This window comes from Babesia bigemina (assembly GCF_000981445.1).
Source record: "Babesia bigemina genome assembly Bbig001, chromosome : I".
Lineage (NCBI taxonomy): Eukaryota > Apicomplexa > Aconoidasida > Piroplasmida > Babesiidae > Babesia > Babesia bigemina.
This window is the reverse complement of record NC_027216.1, coordinates 395,644-411,040: the sequence shown is the minus strand read 5'-3', so window position 1 is coordinate 411,040 and position 15,397 is coordinate 395,644. Positions and strand designations below refer to the sequence as shown.

The following is a 15,397-nucleotide window of genomic DNA, read 5'->3' as shown; positions in this document are numbered from 1 at the left end:
TCGGCACTTGGTTCGAACTGCCCATTTGAGATACTCCGCCGTCTACGTGGTTCAGATGCCTAATGTCTCTCACGCAAGATGGTTTTGATTAGTCATTCCGATATGCACGATGACGATGGTCTTCCTCAGACATACGGATGGCTTGTCAAACATTCCCACTATTTACCGATATGGGCGGATTGCCGGGCGGAATCCTGCACTACGGCCACGAATAAGCTTATAAATACGTCCACGGCATTGCTTACTGCTGTACTTATTAGTTTAACCGATTAGCAGTTTACAACAATAGGCGTAGGGGATTTACACTTATATCAACACATACTTAATAAGCGGTGTGAGAATAGGCCCTACGACAAGCCGAATAAACATGACATGTAGCCCATCAAAGTGGAATAGCCGCTCCTAAATCAGATACTGTGGGCGTACCGGGATAATACATGTTACCCGACCCGAGCGCAGTGTATGTGCTAGACGGTCAGCGGAATCCTATCTTCATGGAAGCGTCTATGGGCTTCATGTTAACGTCAAAATCAACTTCCGATACCGGATAGTTTCCATGTTTACCAGCTCCCAAATCAGGATTATTCGATCCACAGAAAGCCCAGAATCCTGTGAAGTCGCATAGCGTTATCAGTGTTCGTAAATATAGACCTCTCAACGCTTTGGGGACATCAAACCCACTCATGCCAGCGCGGCGTTGTGGCTCTACGTAACCCAATGCTTGTATCAACTGCTGCATACGCTTACAAGCAATAAACGGCGGCAATCTCAATTTCGCAGCAAACACAGCAGCATTCAAAGATGATATGCTTGCCCGTAACATGGGCGCAATACCCACGAAGACAGCTGCGCAATCTTCCGGCTTTTGGGTACATGATTTACTCCACGCAGCCTCTGGACTGTAAGCAGACTCGTATTCGCCTGGGCTTTTAATATCATCCAAGAATATCTCGGTACCATGAACAACTTTGCCAAGGTTCTCCACAATGGCTCCAGCAGTGATACCCTTGCCCTTTACGACGTTCTCATCGGATTCGTCAACAACCCGAAAGTACTTAGCTAACCCTCCAGGTGATTTATTAATAAGGTCGTTGTACCGCTTAACCAGCCCTCCTACGAACCACTGGTTCCCAAGCTCCGGTTGATCCAGGAACTTTAGTAACATGTTTAACTTCTTCGAGGGCTGGCATCTCCATCTTGTCAACAGTTTTGTCTGCCAGGGAACTGAAGAGTGCGGCACACAATGCTGCTACGTTTCTTTTAGCACCATCTCCCCTCACGGCCATCAACCAGTCAATGGCTTCCTTCACGTTGCGAGGGACATTGGTCAACGAATTGTATACCATTTTGCAAAGATTCTTCTGATAAGGTGACCTCTATAAACGTGTGTTGTTACGCTGTCTGCAGAACAGTATATAAGACAGAAAGCGTATTGAAGCACCTGTGTCCTAATCGAGGAGACGGACAACCCAAATGCCTTTGCCTTCCAATACACCAGTAATTTATCACAATCTGCAAATCCGTCAACGCACAAAATAGTCAATTTCGGGCACTGCACTCATGCCAAAAGTGCTGCATCGCAGCCAGTTCTAGACAATAAGCGTGGCATGTACTATGTAAAGCGCGAGTGATAGACGTGCATAAGTTTTGGCCAAAAGGGGCGTATACAGTAGCTCTGCATGTTGAATCAATGTGTGACAATGTGTAGATATTTCAACAATGTTGCAATTGGTTGCGAGTGGTGTGTTGCTGCGCTTATGGAGTCGCGCGTTACTCGCTGTTGATCGACCTCGCAATCATTCGGTGACGGAGTCAGACGATTCTTCTACTGTCTAACGTGCGCATCGTAATTGTTTTCTGCTTTAGGTGATTGCGGCAACTGCGATTCCTAAGGTGTCTTGGCATGTAACAACTTCAGACGATGGCACCGTTGGTCGCCTTCCCTTTAAATCAGGCATCATATCAGCGGTGATCGGCTGTTGCTGCAGAATCTAGTGCACAATTATGTTTGGTACTGCTGTGTGTATGCGTACGATCTCGTGTGTGTGTGCGTCCTTCATGTGTATTCTTGGGGGAATAGTTTGTTGGTTTGTAAACTAATCGTACGGCTCTACTAGTAGGTGTTAATTGCGGAACATTGCAGCTCCAATGCGACATTCTATAAAGCCTGAGGGAATCTCGAAATTTGACGCAATCTTCCACGGCGGGATTCCTGAACCGCAGTTGTACACATTCCCATATATCGTTTGCCCATACCAATGTGAGCTCATTTGGATTTCAATTGAAGGTCATGCTTCCAGTTCAGGCTGCCACGTTTCCGCCGCACCCATATACCACGCTAATGGTCTAACAACGGTCTGTGTGAACCACGGTGTAGGATTAAGATGCAGTAGATTCATACCGATTCCTCAAGAGACACGACATATCACATCACGTGGGTACTCAAACAATCATTCGCATTCCGTACATTCATCTGGCGGACGCGTCACCGAATCTTACAAGGCGTTGTCGTGCTGCCGACTTTAGCGATCGCCAGACCAGAGCATAAACAAATAAACCGACGCATTCATGTATTACATTACTTTCTAGTTGCTGCTTAGGTGATATGCGCTTGTTATTACTGGATGTAAGCGTGTACAGCAAGGGTGAAGTGCACAAGGAGGGTAGGAAGCACTGCGTGAACGTCGTCCCCGTCTTTTCTTCATCCAGGCTGTCGAATAGTTCGTGCCCACGCTGCCACCTTCACGTGGCGATTCCCGCGGGTGCAAAGAGCTATTTACAAGCCTCCTTCACTCTCAGAATTATGGTCTTCAGGCGGAAGATCCTCTGTACCATCCTCACTGCCTGCACTGAACGTGTCGTTTGAACTCTGTTCCACGTCTTCACGCGCATTGTCGTTTTTGTCACGTTCTGAATGGTGCTTTTGGGGGGGAGGTCCAAAATGAATCAGCCGGTCTAGATTCTCCGCAATATGCTTGACAAAAGTGCTTATGTCTTCGGCATAGTTGGCAGTGTCAATGATAACCTGTTCCATATTTCTACTACCGCAACTCTCAGAAGTGCTGCTAGAGTTGCGGTCATACTCACTACGAAAACGGAAACGTTTCTTTATAGACTTCCGGAATTTACGCAAAGTTTTACGACATTTATCCTTATATCCTGCTTCTGAATCATCTTTGCCGGCGCCGCTACCCGCTGCTTCTGGCGAGATTGTGTCGCCTCTAACCGCTTCGTTTGACGCGAGTATGTCGCCTGTAGCAGCTTCTTGTGACGAGAATGGGCTGACTTCATACGCTGCTTGTGACGGGAATGCGCGGCCTGCAACAGCTTCTTGTGACCATAATGCGCGGCCAGAAACAGGATTTTGTGACGAGTATCGGCGGCCTGCAACAGCTTCTTGTGACCATAATGCGCTGCCTTGATACGCTGCTTATGACGAGTATCGGCGGCCGGAAACAGGATTTTGTGACGCGAGTCTGCACCTTCTACACGCTGCTTCTGACGCGAATATGCAGTTACTACACGCTGCTTCTGACGCGAGTATGCAGTTTCTACACACTGCTTGTGACGGGAATGCGCGGCCTTGATACGCTGCTTGTGACGATAAACGGCGGCCAGAAACAGGATTTTGTGACGAGTATCGGCGGCCTGTAACAGCTGCTTGTGACGAGTATCGGCGGCCAGAAACAGGATTTTGTGACGGGAATGCGCGGCCAGAAACAGCTTCTTGTGACGGGAATGCGCGGCCTGCAACAGCTTCTTGTGACGGGAATGCGCGGCCTGCAACAGCTTCTTGTGACGGAAATGCGCGGCCTGCAACCGACTCTTGTGGAAAGAATGGGAAGGGTGCAACAGCCTCTTGTGACGGGAATGCGCGGCCTGCAACAGCTTCTTGTGACGGGAATGCGCGGCCTGCAACAGCTTCTTGTGACGGGAATGCGCGGCCTGCAACAGCTGCTTGTGACGGGAATTGGCGGACTTCATACGCTCCTTGTGGCCAGAATTGGCGGACTTCATACGCTCCTTGTGGCCAGAATTGGCGGACTTCATACGCTCCTTGTGGCCAGAATTGGCGGACTTCATACGCTCCTTGTGGCCAGAATTGGCGGACTTCATACGCTCCTTGTGGCCAGAATTGGCGGACTTCATGCGCTGCTTCTAACGGTAATTGGCGGACTTCATGCGCTGCTTCTAACGGTAATTGGCGGACTTCATGCGCTGCTTCTAACGGTAATTGGCGGACTTCATGCGCTGCTTGTAACGGGAATTGGCGGACTTCATACGCTGCTTGTGACGCGAGTAAGTCTCTTGTAGCCGCTGATTGTGAGCTCATTTCGTTCTCGTTAGTGCCCTTATGTTCTATTGTATCACTTCCTCGTGTGCTACTCTCGGATGTCCCATAGATACCTTCATTTCCTTCCTCACCCTCACTGATAGAAATAGTCGTTGCCCGGTGGGTTGGCTGGTCCCCTCCTGAAGAATCCGCCATCTCGCACGCAGTAGATTCAAACGTAGTAATGCGAAATAATTGGCCACGGATGTATAGCTAAATGGTTTTGTTCAAACGAAAGACAGACTGTCGTCGACGTGTGCTCTCGAAACGTGTTCCTGAAGCTCGCCGCCCTCAAAACACGTCGTATTCACCGCTGACAGATGTATCGTCTAGTTACTGCGCCAGCATGATAAGTATTAAAATAGACTCACCTGTATTTGAAGCGAGAAAAATGCCAATGCTTCACGTAAGATTGTATTGTGTGCACGCTCGTTGCAACCTTCTCGGGGTAACTAATAAGTGGGTAGCCATGTTTGCGGGGCGCCCCTCAAAGCGTCTGCTAGGGTGCAGTCTGGGGTTACGACTTCGAGGCTTATAACGATGCTGACGATAAATGTCACCACACTGAAAATAACTCATACATAGGCAACAGTTCACCGAGATTCGCCCATATAGAGTGAAATCCACACGGTATAGCCACCCACTCCCACCGGTTGCCCAACGTGCTCAGGCACCGCCGCAGCAGTTGCTCACCCAAATTGGGGGCTCAGTGAAGTCCCATTCCAGGTACCACGTATTGCTCTTTGTCGTGTGTTAAGGGCATTGTAGAGGTTTCAAAATGCGAACTGATATGCAAACCTCTAAGTTGCATCTTCCTGATGCCTGCGGTAAACAATGCACAACTAAGGTGTGGTGACATGTAATTCCACAGCACAATCTTCACCGGGTCCACGGCCGTTCACACTAGTTACAAAAATCCACGACAACACAAGAATATGTCGTTAGACTGGTAATTACAATTACCACACTCTTCACAAAGCAATGCTCTCACTGAAGGCACAACCCAGCAGATCGACCAACGTGACGTATGACAATTAAAGTCTGTGATTGCCAAATGGGTTACCGAGTTTCATCTACTCATTACTTGGAGTAGTAGTTCTCGATCTGGATGGTTGATAGGACTATGCGCTTAACGGTGGTGCAGCGGCACTCCAATGGCGGCGTCTGGCGCAGCTCCTCCCCAGGTCCTATATTATCACTGTCGAACTTTAGAATGATGAAGTGGTTGGAACGCGTCGTAAACATCGATTCGCTCAATTCGCCTAGGTCCTTCACTTCACCGTTCACCGAGACTTGGTAGAAGCAGTTGGGTGTCTCAGGCTTGAACAACTCATCCAACTCGTAGGTAACTCCGCAGCCTTGCATGTACGGGTCAGTGGTCTTAACCGCGACTGAACGACATGCCAAGTGTATTGCGTAGGAGTTGGTGCGGTATGAAGATTAGGTGATGTGATTTAAGTTAAGAGAGATCGACTATTCGGCATGGTGCAAATATTTATCCTATCTGATGTGCGAAATAGTTTGCAGGAACCATTGCAAGATCATCAACGGCCTTCGCGCCCACAGGGTGGATGGCATCACGGATGGGACAACTGATCTTCGTCATCGGAAGGACATGGATCCCGCAACCGGTTTCAGCGTGAGGCGTTAGCCCCGCAAACACGAAAACCGGCCCAAGGCACGTAGCCACATAGCACACTATAAGATGAGATAACTTAATTTAATGATGTATCAGCATCATGTTATGGTGGGTTCGGCCATGATGCGACGGTTTGCCATGGTTATCAAGTTTTGAAAAAAATTAATGGCCGCTGCCGCATGAGGCGTTAAAAATTCGACTATCCACGTTTCATATCGACGTACGAATGTATAAACGCGTCAAATTACGAGGCGTGAGCCTGGAGACAAGACAGACCACCTTGGCGTCTCCGATATGCATAAATAAGACAATACACTGAACGCCTTCTCATCGGCCGTGAAATCTGCACTTACGTCAATGCCATTTGAAGTTTGGGTTCAACAATTTGTAACGTGACTGAGATCAATATAGGCTGGTGTGAAAGCAACGAGTGCCAATGCGCCTCATCCGCCCTCATCACCGGCCATAAAATCTATATTGGCAGCAAAAGGCAACAAGGACTGCAATAACAACCATGGACTAGGTGAGCACCTGCTTTATAGGCTTCATGTATTATACACTCGAATATTATGTTGCCGAGCATTCATCAGTATAGCGTTGGCGCACCCAGGAAATAGAGAGCCCTGTAGAATGAAGCCACGAAAAACAAAATCCAACCCTTATAGAAATACACGCAATAGGAGGCCCAGACCAAAAGTTGCGCCAAAGCGTAAGCGTACGCCGAAATCGGCAGCTTCATCAGTTGTTGCGAAGAAAGCCGGATTACCCCGTGGGTCGAAGACTGTAAAATGGGCGATAGGAATCGCGGCGGTTCTATTGATTCTGCTGGCTGTGGTGATAGGAGCATTGTTTTACTTAACGTATCGTCAAATGGAAGAAGTCACCATTACCTTCGAACCGTACCCGGTAAACATGAGATACCCCAAAAGAGATGCGTAGCATAGGTAACGATGCACACGCCGCCGCAGAGATGATTTTGCAAAAGTAACTTTTTATTCAGTTCGTCGTTTATTCAATTCGTTGACCGGAAGACGCACCAAGACAGGCACAAACAGTCTCTCCAGTACATTCACCGCCCTAAGAAAGCACACACAAAACACAACAAAATAAACTGCCTACTCATTTCAAATGGCAGCGGCTTTCACGTGGAGATGTGATGTGTGTAGTTCATGCTATAGTGCCCCTAGCGCGGCGCATCGGAATCATCCAGGTCGCACAGCATTTTAGCTGGAGTCTTACCTAACAATGTAGAAAATTGCCAACGACAATATGGCAGTCTACCTTCCAGCTCGAATGGCAATCTTTCGTGTGCTAACGCCGCAGAAGCGTGGTAGCGCCCGTGGATTCTACACCTGCTTGGCTCATATAGCGACACGATCGGCGGCATACGTCAGAGATGCGCTTGTAACGGGCGGCAGTTTCGGCGAGCACAGAACAAGTTGCGCAGCGCGGGCCTCGGCGCCGTCAAGCCGCCACACCAGAGGCCTACATACTTCTGCATTTAGGCGTAACAAGGACCCCTACTCCGTGCTCGGAGTAAGCCGAAACGCTTCCACAGACGAGATCAAACGGAAGTTTCGGGAGCTGGCGAAGAAATACCACCCGGACCTCAACCCTTCGCCGGATGCGAAGCAGAAGATGGCGGAGATATCGAGGTTGGTCGCAAAGCACAGTCCTCATGATCCACCTCAGCGCATACGAACTACTCTCTGATCCCCAGAAACGCAAGATTTACGACCAGACTGGCATGAACTCGAGCGACGGTGGATACGACCCATCTGGTAGCTGAAATAGACACTCAGTTATATGCGACGCAGCGGGATTCAGCGGCTTCGGCGACTCATCTTTCATGTTCACTGACTTCGCGGAGATGTTCTCGCGCATGGCAGGAGCTCATGGCGCCGGTAACGCATTCACGGGGAGCACCCGTGGCGACGACATCCAGGTAGGATGGTCGTGGTGCGGCCGCATGTGTTGCAGACCGAGATAAGCATTACGTTCATGGAAGCAGTCAAGGGGTGTTCTAAGGTAAGCGGGTCCCTACGCGCGCACACCTGTAAACGCCGCAGAACATCAACATCCCTGCCAGGGTGGCTTGTGGCGATTGCAAGGGGCTAGGTCGGCAACCGGGAACAAGCATAGAGGTGTGCAAAATATGCAACGGGACGGGTAAGCGCCGTCGTCACGGATTTGACTTATTTGTAACAGGAGTACAACGCATGGAACGCGGCCCCATCATCATCGGTGTTCCGTGCAGGACGTGTAGCGGCACGGGCCAGGTCATCGCACATCCTTGCCGCGCCTGCGGGGGAACGGGCGACAGGGCGCAGACGAAGTCCGTGAACGTCACCATACCCGCTGGAGTCAGGCAGGGAATGCAAATGCGTATACCCAACCAAGGGCACGTTGGGATGCGCGGCGGGAAGAGCGGTCACCTGTTCGTGAACATCAACATCCAACCGCACCATATTTTCAAGTGGATCGATGACGACATTCACGTCCACTTGCCCATATCGCTCAAGCAGTGCCTGCTCGGGGGGAACGTGGTGGTGCCCACGCTCGACGGATACACCGACCTCACCATCGCCCCCAACTGCCAGCCCTTCTTCATCAAGACGCTCAAGAACAAGGGCCCGCCCAAGGTAGATAGCCGTAACAACGGTAACTTGGTCGTGCACCTCGAGCTCAGGCTCCCGGACACACTCACCGCTCGGCAGAAGGAGCTGGTCGAGGAGTTCGAGAAGGAAACTTCCAGTGACCCGCGCTCGTCCCGCAACACCAACGAAAACGCACACGAAGAAGACAAAACCCGCTGGTGGAAGCGCGTTGTCGGCGCAAAAACCCACTAACGACGTTATTTCGACTGAATGACTTACACATAGGGACCCCCGGGCCCGGGTAGTGCCGGCAGTACATACAATGTCGCTTCCGCGGTGTTTGACTGCGGACTTTTTTTCATCCCTGGCCGACTCCGTTGCCAAAGCCGGGGACGGCTTCTTCCAGGAAGTCCACGACTGCTGCTCGGCCGTCAAGATACTGTGTCTGCAGCAGTCCTGCGTCGCCGAGAATAAGTACCTGTGAGTTGCGTAGCACGCATCAGCTTCTTATTTACGCGCGAATGACCTGCCACTAATTACCTGCCAGGGTGGAAGTGCTGGATGGATCCGTACCGGTGAAATACAAACACACCTGCCTCGCGCTGGTTCCTCCGACCGCCGACGGCGATAAGCAGCTGGTAGGCAAGGTCATCAGCTTCAACCAGTACAAGATAACGCCCACGAAGTAAGGGTGGTGTTTAGAATGACCGTCACTAGATGCAGATCGCGCTACCTCATCATCCTCACCAAGATAACAATCGTTCCGGGCGATTACAGGCACCTAACATGTCAGCTAGGACCAGCATTGGTGTACCATCCGGTAGGTTGGGGGTAAAGTTGCTCTAATTCGCGATTCAGGGGCTCTCCATACAGCAGGCAGGACAAACTCCTACATCGGCAATGTAGGTGGCAAATTATTGCGGCTATAGTGATTGCAGGCAACCTCAAGGAGGAGTAGGAACAGCTTCTGGGCCCATCAGGAAACACGATGAATCTTTGGCGCAGCGGAAGGCCCAAGGCTCTCCGTACCCAATCACCAGCTCCAAGCCGGTAGTGAAGACAGCCGATGCGGGATCTTCCGCGCAAATCAGCATATCCGATCTCACTATATACACACCCAAATGGATTATACGAGCTAGGGTCTCGCACAAGTCCCAAATCAGGAAGTTCAACAACCAGTGGGGAGAAGGACAGCTTTTTTCCGTCGACCTCTGTGACGCTGATGTAAGACCGCGAAAGTCATGTAACGACAATGTTCTAGGGCGAGATTCGTGCAACGTTTTTTGGGGAGGCTGTGACCAAATGGTACTACTTCCTGGAGGAGGGGCAAGTGGGTTCCCTTGCAAAATGTGCAGCATTCTCAGGTCTACTCCTTTAGCGGTGGCCAGCTTAAACCTGCGAACAAGAAGTTCAATAACTTGTCTCATTCCTGCGAAATTTCTATGGACGAGAACGCACAGATTCAGCTCGACCAAAACGACATCTCGATTCCGGTCCTGCGCTGCACCTTCACGCCGATCAACCAAATCGACAGCGTTGAGATTGGAGCCATCATTGACGTCATCGGGATAATTGTACGAGCAAGGGAGATCAAACTAGTTCAGCACAAGGTAAGCCATTTGTTTGCCAACACGAGGGATGCACGGTGTCTCAGGGCTCCGGCTCAAACATAGAGAAGCGCGACGTGATGCTCTGCGACAACAGCGGGGCGAGTATATGGCTCACGTTATGGTCGAAGAAGGTGCAGCACTTCCAAAACAATGAGTTGGACGGCCATCCACTGGTAGCGTTCAAAGGTACGACGTCCGTGCAAGCGTCGCAAACTGGCGCGCAGGTGTCAAGGTTGGTGAGTGGCAAGGCAGGAGGCTGGACACCCAGGCCTCAACCAAGATCACTGTAGACCCAGTTATCGCAGAAGCCGCTGAAATCAGGCAGTGGTGGACCACGGTAGGTGGCGCCCAGCAGGAAGCACAATAAGCACGCAGACCGGCTGCCAGCTGCGCTTCGATGCCGGCCGACAGGGCCAAGAGGTTCACATAGAGGATATAGTTTCCATTCGTCAAATCACCAAGGCGGCGAATCAGGCACTGCAGTTCAAGTCGCTGGGCGACAACGGAATCACGTTCACCACCCGCGGTATCGTAGAGGTCATCAAGGAGTCCACTTTCTCCTGGCCCGCCTGCTTGGAGTGCCACCGGAAAATGGTCAACGACCAGGGCCAGTGGATGTGTACCCGGTGCAGCGCGAGGTCTAAGCCGAAGCACACGTACATCCTCTCACTGAAGATCGCAGATGACACCGGCCACCTGTGGGCGTCAGCTGCCAACACCGTCGGCGCCGAAATCATGAACTGGGTGCCGGCGGAGGAGTTGCTGGCGCTGTTCGAGGGTGGCGAGGTCAACGCCGACGGGAAGAACTTCATGAACGTCTTCGAGGAGGCAAGGCTGTCTGAGTTTATCTTTAAGGTCAGGGTAACCAGCGAGAAGTACATGGACGAGCTGCGGATCAAGTATCGCATCGCAAAGGCGTTCAGGGTGGGTAAGCACATGGATGCTGCCATCACCTGCCGCATGAAGGACATCAACGAGCTGCTAGAATGAGCCGCACACAAAATGGGCGCACAAACCGTAACACGGGCCGTCTACGGCACTATCACATAAATAAAATGGCTAAATACGTGAAGGCGCAGTTCCAGGCGCTGCAAATGACCCGGAACAGGCGCGTACCAGAGCGCTCGTACTTCTTGCACTTCTCCAAGTATAACTCCATACCGAAGCCGCTCAGCGAGCGGAGGCAGCCGAGGCGCGTCGACATCGCTGCTTGCCTGAATATGCAGGTCGGCGACCTCGTACAGGTGCTCCACGGACAGGACCAAAACAGGCAGGGAGTGATCCTCAAAATCTTCCATCGCAAAAACCAGCTAATTGTCGAGAACTGCAATATGGTAGGCGTACAATGTGGATATGACTGATGTGTGACAGCGCCAGACGTTCTGGAACCCGGATTTCAGAAAAGGACAGCCCAGTCTGCTGACCCAGGAGATGCCGATACACGTGACCAACGTAGCACTTGTTGACCCAGTTGTGAAGTGAGGATGACTCATACGTGCGCTAATATGTGCAGAAAGCCGACCATCGTCAAGCGGAGGTATATGATGAACGGCGAATGCGTGCGCATCTGCAAGCTTTCCGGTGGGAGCGGAGCACAATGCAGACATATATTTCAGGTTGCGCACTTCCTAAGCCAGTTGAAGTCGCCAGGTCGCTGTACAAGCCCCCTCCTAAGAAGGCGACGCCCGTTAAGGTACCCACAGGACAACGCCAATTTACGGCATGCAGGATGACTACTCCCACCGGGACTACGAAAATTTCAACATTCTCGTGGGCTTGGCTCGCGAGATAAAGAACAGGAAGATCGCAACATTACTTTCAGATCGCGCCCCGCTTACCAAATGTCGCATGGACGGTGCGGAGGCACCCGAACAAGATGACACGGCAGCAGCGGCGTCGTAGCCCACATCGCATAACATACGGCTTCTGCCTCTGATAGCAATTCCAAGTCGTAACCAATTCGTTTTCGTGCTGAGAACAGCCAATAGTGGTCAAATTAAATGCAGCTAGAGCGGTGAGCGCATTGCAGGATGCACGCGACTAGGCAGGCACAGTGTACCGCAAGCCTGACCGAGCCAGCCCAGCTCCACTGACACGGGCAGAAGTGCGACATCGTTGTAGGGTACCAGTATCAAGCATAGCGAGCTACGCGAAAGGAACCAAGCCGCAACGCTACACTCTTCTTAAATACCCGAACCAAAAACGATTTGAGACCGTCAAAAACACAACAACAACTGCAATTTGCAACCATATTATTATGCCCCGCGTGATAGTAGCCACGAATACATAATATCAAGGTGTGCGCCTAGCGACGCCGGTACCCGGAGACAGCAGCCACATTCACCGGACACATACACCACACAATTACAAACGCAAATAGAGAAGTATATTATCGACCACTGTACGCAGCTTGTGGGCTTTATGGCATAAATTAATCGCACAGGGCAGGCGCCGCTACATGGCAGCAGCACGCACCTCCGTCGCTCACGTGACCACCTTCCACGACACACAAGAGGCGTTCCGGAAGTAACAGATAACTGAGGCTTAAAAATCGGCGCCGCAGAAACTGGTGGTCGCCTCGAGGTGTTACCACGGTTGCCGGGACCCTCTACCCCATTCTGAGGATCGTGCTCTCAAAGCGACCCGAACGGAGACTGCGTCACTGCTTTTCGACAATTTGCGAATAGAAAGGCTATAGGTAGGTATGCGTTCTGCTTGAATTTAATTCGTGATCGGCTGCTGGTGGCGCGGTGGACCACGCTCCCCACCGGGCTTCTCAGCTGTCCCTAGGGCTGGAGCCTCGTTCATAGGGACGAGCCGGCTAAACCAGTTCCGTGTCGGGTTGTGTCGGATACGTTTTGTGTCTAATTAGTGGATTCGGATTCCCCAACTTATTCGCGCGCAGACTTGGATTTGTAACACCAGCAATCGGACAAGATGGGAAGGAGACCTGCCAGGTGTTACCGCTACTGCAAAAACAAGCCCTACCCCAAATCGAGGTTCTGCAGGGGTGTACCCGACGCTAAGATCAGGATCTACGATATGGGTCTGAAGGGCGCCGACGTCGACGACTTCCCGTACGCCGTGCACATCATCTCCGGCGAGTACGAGCAGATCTCTTCGGAGGCTCTTGAGGCCGCGCGTATCTGCGCGAACAAGGTAAATTGGCATTATGAGTTTGACAACATTGCGCAGTTCATGGTCAAGTCTGGTGGTAAAGAATCGTTCCACATCCGCGTTCGCGTTCACCCGTTCCACGTGCTTCGTATCAACAAAATGCTTTCGTGCGCTGGTGCTGATAGGCTGCAGACCGGAATGAGGCGCGCTTTCGGCAAGCCCAATGGCGTCGTCGCCAGGGTGAATATCGGACAGATTCTGATGTCCGTCAGGACTAGGGAAGCGCTCGTGCCCAAAGCCATTGAGGCGCTCCGCAGGGCCAAGTACAAGTTCCCTGGCAGGCAGAAAATCTTCGTCTCGCACAACTGGGGCTTCACCAGGTTCTCAAGGGAGGACTACCTGAAGTACCAGGCTGAGGGCAGGCTGGAGAACAAGGGTGTCCACGTCAAGTGGATCTCTTCCCACGGCCCTCTCAGCAAGATATTCCCACAGTTGGCTGACGTGAACGTGCCACTTGACCCGGCGATCGTCGCGCCATGAGAACCTTGCTAATACCTATGGCTACTACGTATTCGTTACGCCAGCCCCTGAAGGCGACGCAGTTCCCCTGGCGCCGTGGGCGTCTGCGCAAATTGCAGACGTGCTGCGTTGCCTTATTATTGGGTACCGTTGTGCCGTCGCGGTACCATCCGCCTGGAGGGCAGTATCGTTGTGCCTATTATGTCGCTGGTTTACGAGGGTGCGATTTTGTAAGGTTGCGGTCTTGCGGGGATTGGTAAGGCGGCCGCTTTCCAACTCGCCACGGGTTGTCCGTGTGGCTACTTAAGACAAATTACAGTCACGTTATGCGGTTTCTCCCTGCGGGCTGCTACCGCCCGACGAGGAACCTGGTTGTTGAGAAGTATGCTTGTCCCGGGATCCCACAAACAATGCCCACCGTTCGCGAGTTGCACGTTGTTTCTTGCGCTTCATGTAAACCCCGTACGCGTCGCACAGCGACGACACGTTGGCGGAAGCGTCAGCGTCGCCGGGGTGAGAAAGAGGTTGGAGGTTTTTTGATATGGTCGCCACCTCCTCGCAAATATCACGTATCTGATCCGTTGTTGCGGAACTATGAGATCGAACGCGAACTCGTTCCCCAGCACCGCAAATAAATCTGCGGTAACGCTCCAGCTGCTCTTTGTACCCGGAAAGCCTCGAGTAGCTGCGTGTCGTCGAGGAAGCCACCTCAAGGATTCCCGACAACGATGCAAGCGCAGAGTCGATGGATTCCAGAAGCTGCAACAGAGGTGTGCTACAAACTGAGGCTAACGAACCAGCGCAGCGCTCTCCTGCTGTGCGTTACGCTGTGCTGCGTTGCGCGCATCTGCAGCGGAACGAAGCACCTCCAGACCGGTAAAGAATACGTTTACACGCTCAGACACGCTACAGGCTGTCGTGTATGCCGTCAACCACGCATCGGCACGAGCAGCGATTTTGGCGAATTCCAGGGACACCGCGCTAGTGGCTCCTGTTAAGGCCGGGGGATCGACCACTGAGCTCGCCTGCGAAGGACGCTCATCCCAATTGGTTCGGTATGTGTGGCTGTCGCCCCTGAGTCCCGCTTCGTTGATGGAACTGGCCCGCTTTATAGAGGAAGGCAGAGCAACATCACCGCCGGAGACGGGCGCCATGTTTTAAAAAGCCTACTGCCTTACCACCCAAACACCACTACATGTTTCACATGTATCTAACCAGCTCATATGCAACGGGCCTGAGAAACGGTGGAAGACTAACTTCGTGACCACCAAGAAAACTTATAAGGAATCCTCGTGGTCAAAGCCGTGTTACGGATAGATTCCCACACCGCCAAAACGGAGGGTACAATAATGTGATGGGCAGTTCGCCCATGACAGATAAAATGTGTAAACCGGCCTCCCTTTAGGTGCCCCTAAAACCGATGGGCCTTTAGGCCGACATCGCCCCATCACGCGCCGTGACCAACGGTTGGCGAAGGACGGAAACGGCGCTCACAAAATTCCCGCGTATTACGGGTAACAACAGATCATCCAGCACGTACGCGGGGGTGGGCTCCTTGCAGAAGCCAGACGGGCAAGCGTGT

General features: G+C 51.9%; 11 protein-coding genes across 11 annotated transcripts; 5 read left to right on the top strand and 6 right to left on the bottom strand.

Moving 5' to 3' along the window:
* Positions 1–78: 78 nt before the first annotated feature.
* Positions 79–273, top strand: BBBOND_0101790 (hypothetical protein; the record flags this gene model as incomplete). Its single annotated transcript, XM_012910582.1, has 1 exon — positions 79–273. One exon carries the CDS (start codon positions 79–81, stop codon positions 271–273), a length of 195 nt encoding a protein of 64 aa, XP_012766036.1.
* A 202-nt stretch (positions 274–475) lies between these two features.
* Positions 476–1,165, bottom strand: BBBOND_0101780 (hypothetical protein; the record flags this gene model as incomplete). The annotated part of the gene is made up of 1 exon (XM_012910581.1): positions 476–1,165. One exon carries the CDS (start codon positions 1,163–1,165, stop codon positions 476–478), a length of 690 nt encoding a protein of 229 aa, XP_012766035.1.
* Positions 1,166–2,776: 1,611 nt separating this feature from the next.
* BBBOND_0101770 (hypothetical protein) lies at positions 2,777–3,034 on the bottom strand (the record flags this gene model as incomplete). The annotated part of the gene is made up of 1 exon (XM_012910580.1): positions 2,777–3,034. The coding sequence occupies one exon, from the start codon at positions 3,032–3,034 to the stop codon at positions 2,777–2,779; it is 258 nt and encodes an 85-aa protein (XP_012766034.1).
* Positions 3,035–3,108: 74 nt separating this feature from the next.
* Positions 3,109–4,489, bottom strand: BBBOND_0101760 (hypothetical protein; the record flags this gene model as incomplete). Its single annotated transcript, XM_012910579.1, is given in 2 exon segments — positions 3,109–4,158; positions 4,178–4,489. The coding sequence occupies 2 exon segments, from the start codon at positions 4,487–4,489 to the stop codon at positions 3,109–3,111; spliced, it is 1,362 nt and encodes a 453-aa protein (XP_012766033.1).
* A 924-nt stretch (positions 4,490–5,413) lies between these two features.
* On the bottom strand, positions 5,414–5,698 carry BBBOND_0101750 (hypothetical protein; the record flags this gene model as incomplete). Its single annotated transcript, XM_012910578.1, has 1 exon — positions 5,414–5,698. One exon carries the CDS (start codon positions 5,696–5,698, stop codon positions 5,414–5,416), a length of 285 nt encoding a protein of 94 aa, XP_012766032.1.
* Positions 5,699–6,558: 860 nt separating this feature from the next.
* Positions 6,559–6,819, bottom strand: BBBOND_0101740 (hypothetical protein; the record flags this gene model as incomplete). Its single annotated transcript, XM_012910577.1, has 1 exon — positions 6,559–6,819. One exon carries the CDS (start codon positions 6,817–6,819, stop codon positions 6,559–6,561), a length of 261 nt encoding a protein of 86 aa, XP_012766031.1.
* A 446-nt stretch (positions 6,820–7,265) lies between these two features.
* BBBOND_0101730 (dnaJ C terminal region domain containing protein, putative) lies at positions 7,266–8,821 on the top strand (the record flags this gene model as incomplete). The annotated part of the gene is made up of 5 exons (XM_012910576.1): positions 7,266–7,627; positions 7,665–7,753; positions 7,790–7,917; positions 7,953–8,000; positions 8,042–8,821. The coding sequence occupies 5 exons, from the start codon at positions 7,266–7,268 to the stop codon at positions 8,819–8,821; spliced, it is 1,407 nt and encodes a 468-aa protein (XP_012766030.1).
* Positions 8,822–8,891: 70 nt separating this feature from the next.
* BBBOND_0101720 (replication factor-a protein 1 (rpa1) family protein, putative) lies at positions 8,892–11,169 on the top strand (the record flags this gene model as incomplete). Its single annotated transcript, XM_012910575.1, has 10 exons — positions 8,892–9,049; positions 9,117–9,254; positions 9,293–9,389; positions 9,428–9,471; positions 9,508–9,793; positions 9,831–9,899; positions 9,934–10,179; positions 10,224–10,365; positions 10,404–10,516; positions 10,555–11,169. 10 exons carry the CDS (start codon positions 8,892–8,894, stop codon positions 11,167–11,169), a joined length of 1,908 nt encoding a protein of 635 aa, XP_012766029.1.
* Positions 11,170–11,234: 65 nt separating this feature from the next.
* Positions 11,235–12,081, top strand: BBBOND_0101710 (ribosomal protein L24, putative; the record flags this gene model as incomplete). The annotated part of the gene is made up of 5 exons (XM_012910574.1): positions 11,235–11,513; positions 11,551–11,657; positions 11,693–11,760; positions 11,796–11,872; positions 11,908–12,081. The coding sequence occupies 5 exons, from the start codon at positions 11,235–11,237 to the stop codon at positions 12,079–12,081; spliced, it is 705 nt and encodes a 234-aa protein (XP_012766028.1).
* A 1,035-nt stretch (positions 12,082–13,116) lies between these two features.
* Positions 13,117–13,836, top strand: BBBOND_0101700 (ribosomal protein L10, putative; the record flags this gene model as incomplete). Its single annotated transcript, XM_012910573.1, has 1 exon — positions 13,117–13,836. One exon carries the CDS (start codon positions 13,117–13,119, stop codon positions 13,834–13,836), a length of 720 nt encoding a protein of 239 aa, XP_012766027.1.
* A 303-nt stretch (positions 13,837–14,139) lies between these two features.
* BBBOND_0101690 (hypothetical protein) lies at positions 14,140–14,969 on the bottom strand (the record flags this gene model as incomplete). The annotated part of the gene is made up of 2 exons (XM_012910572.1): positions 14,140–14,574; positions 14,613–14,969. 2 exons carry the CDS (start codon positions 14,967–14,969, stop codon positions 14,140–14,142), a joined length of 792 nt encoding a protein of 263 aa, XP_012766026.1.
* Positions 14,970–15,397: the final 428 nt, after the last annotated feature.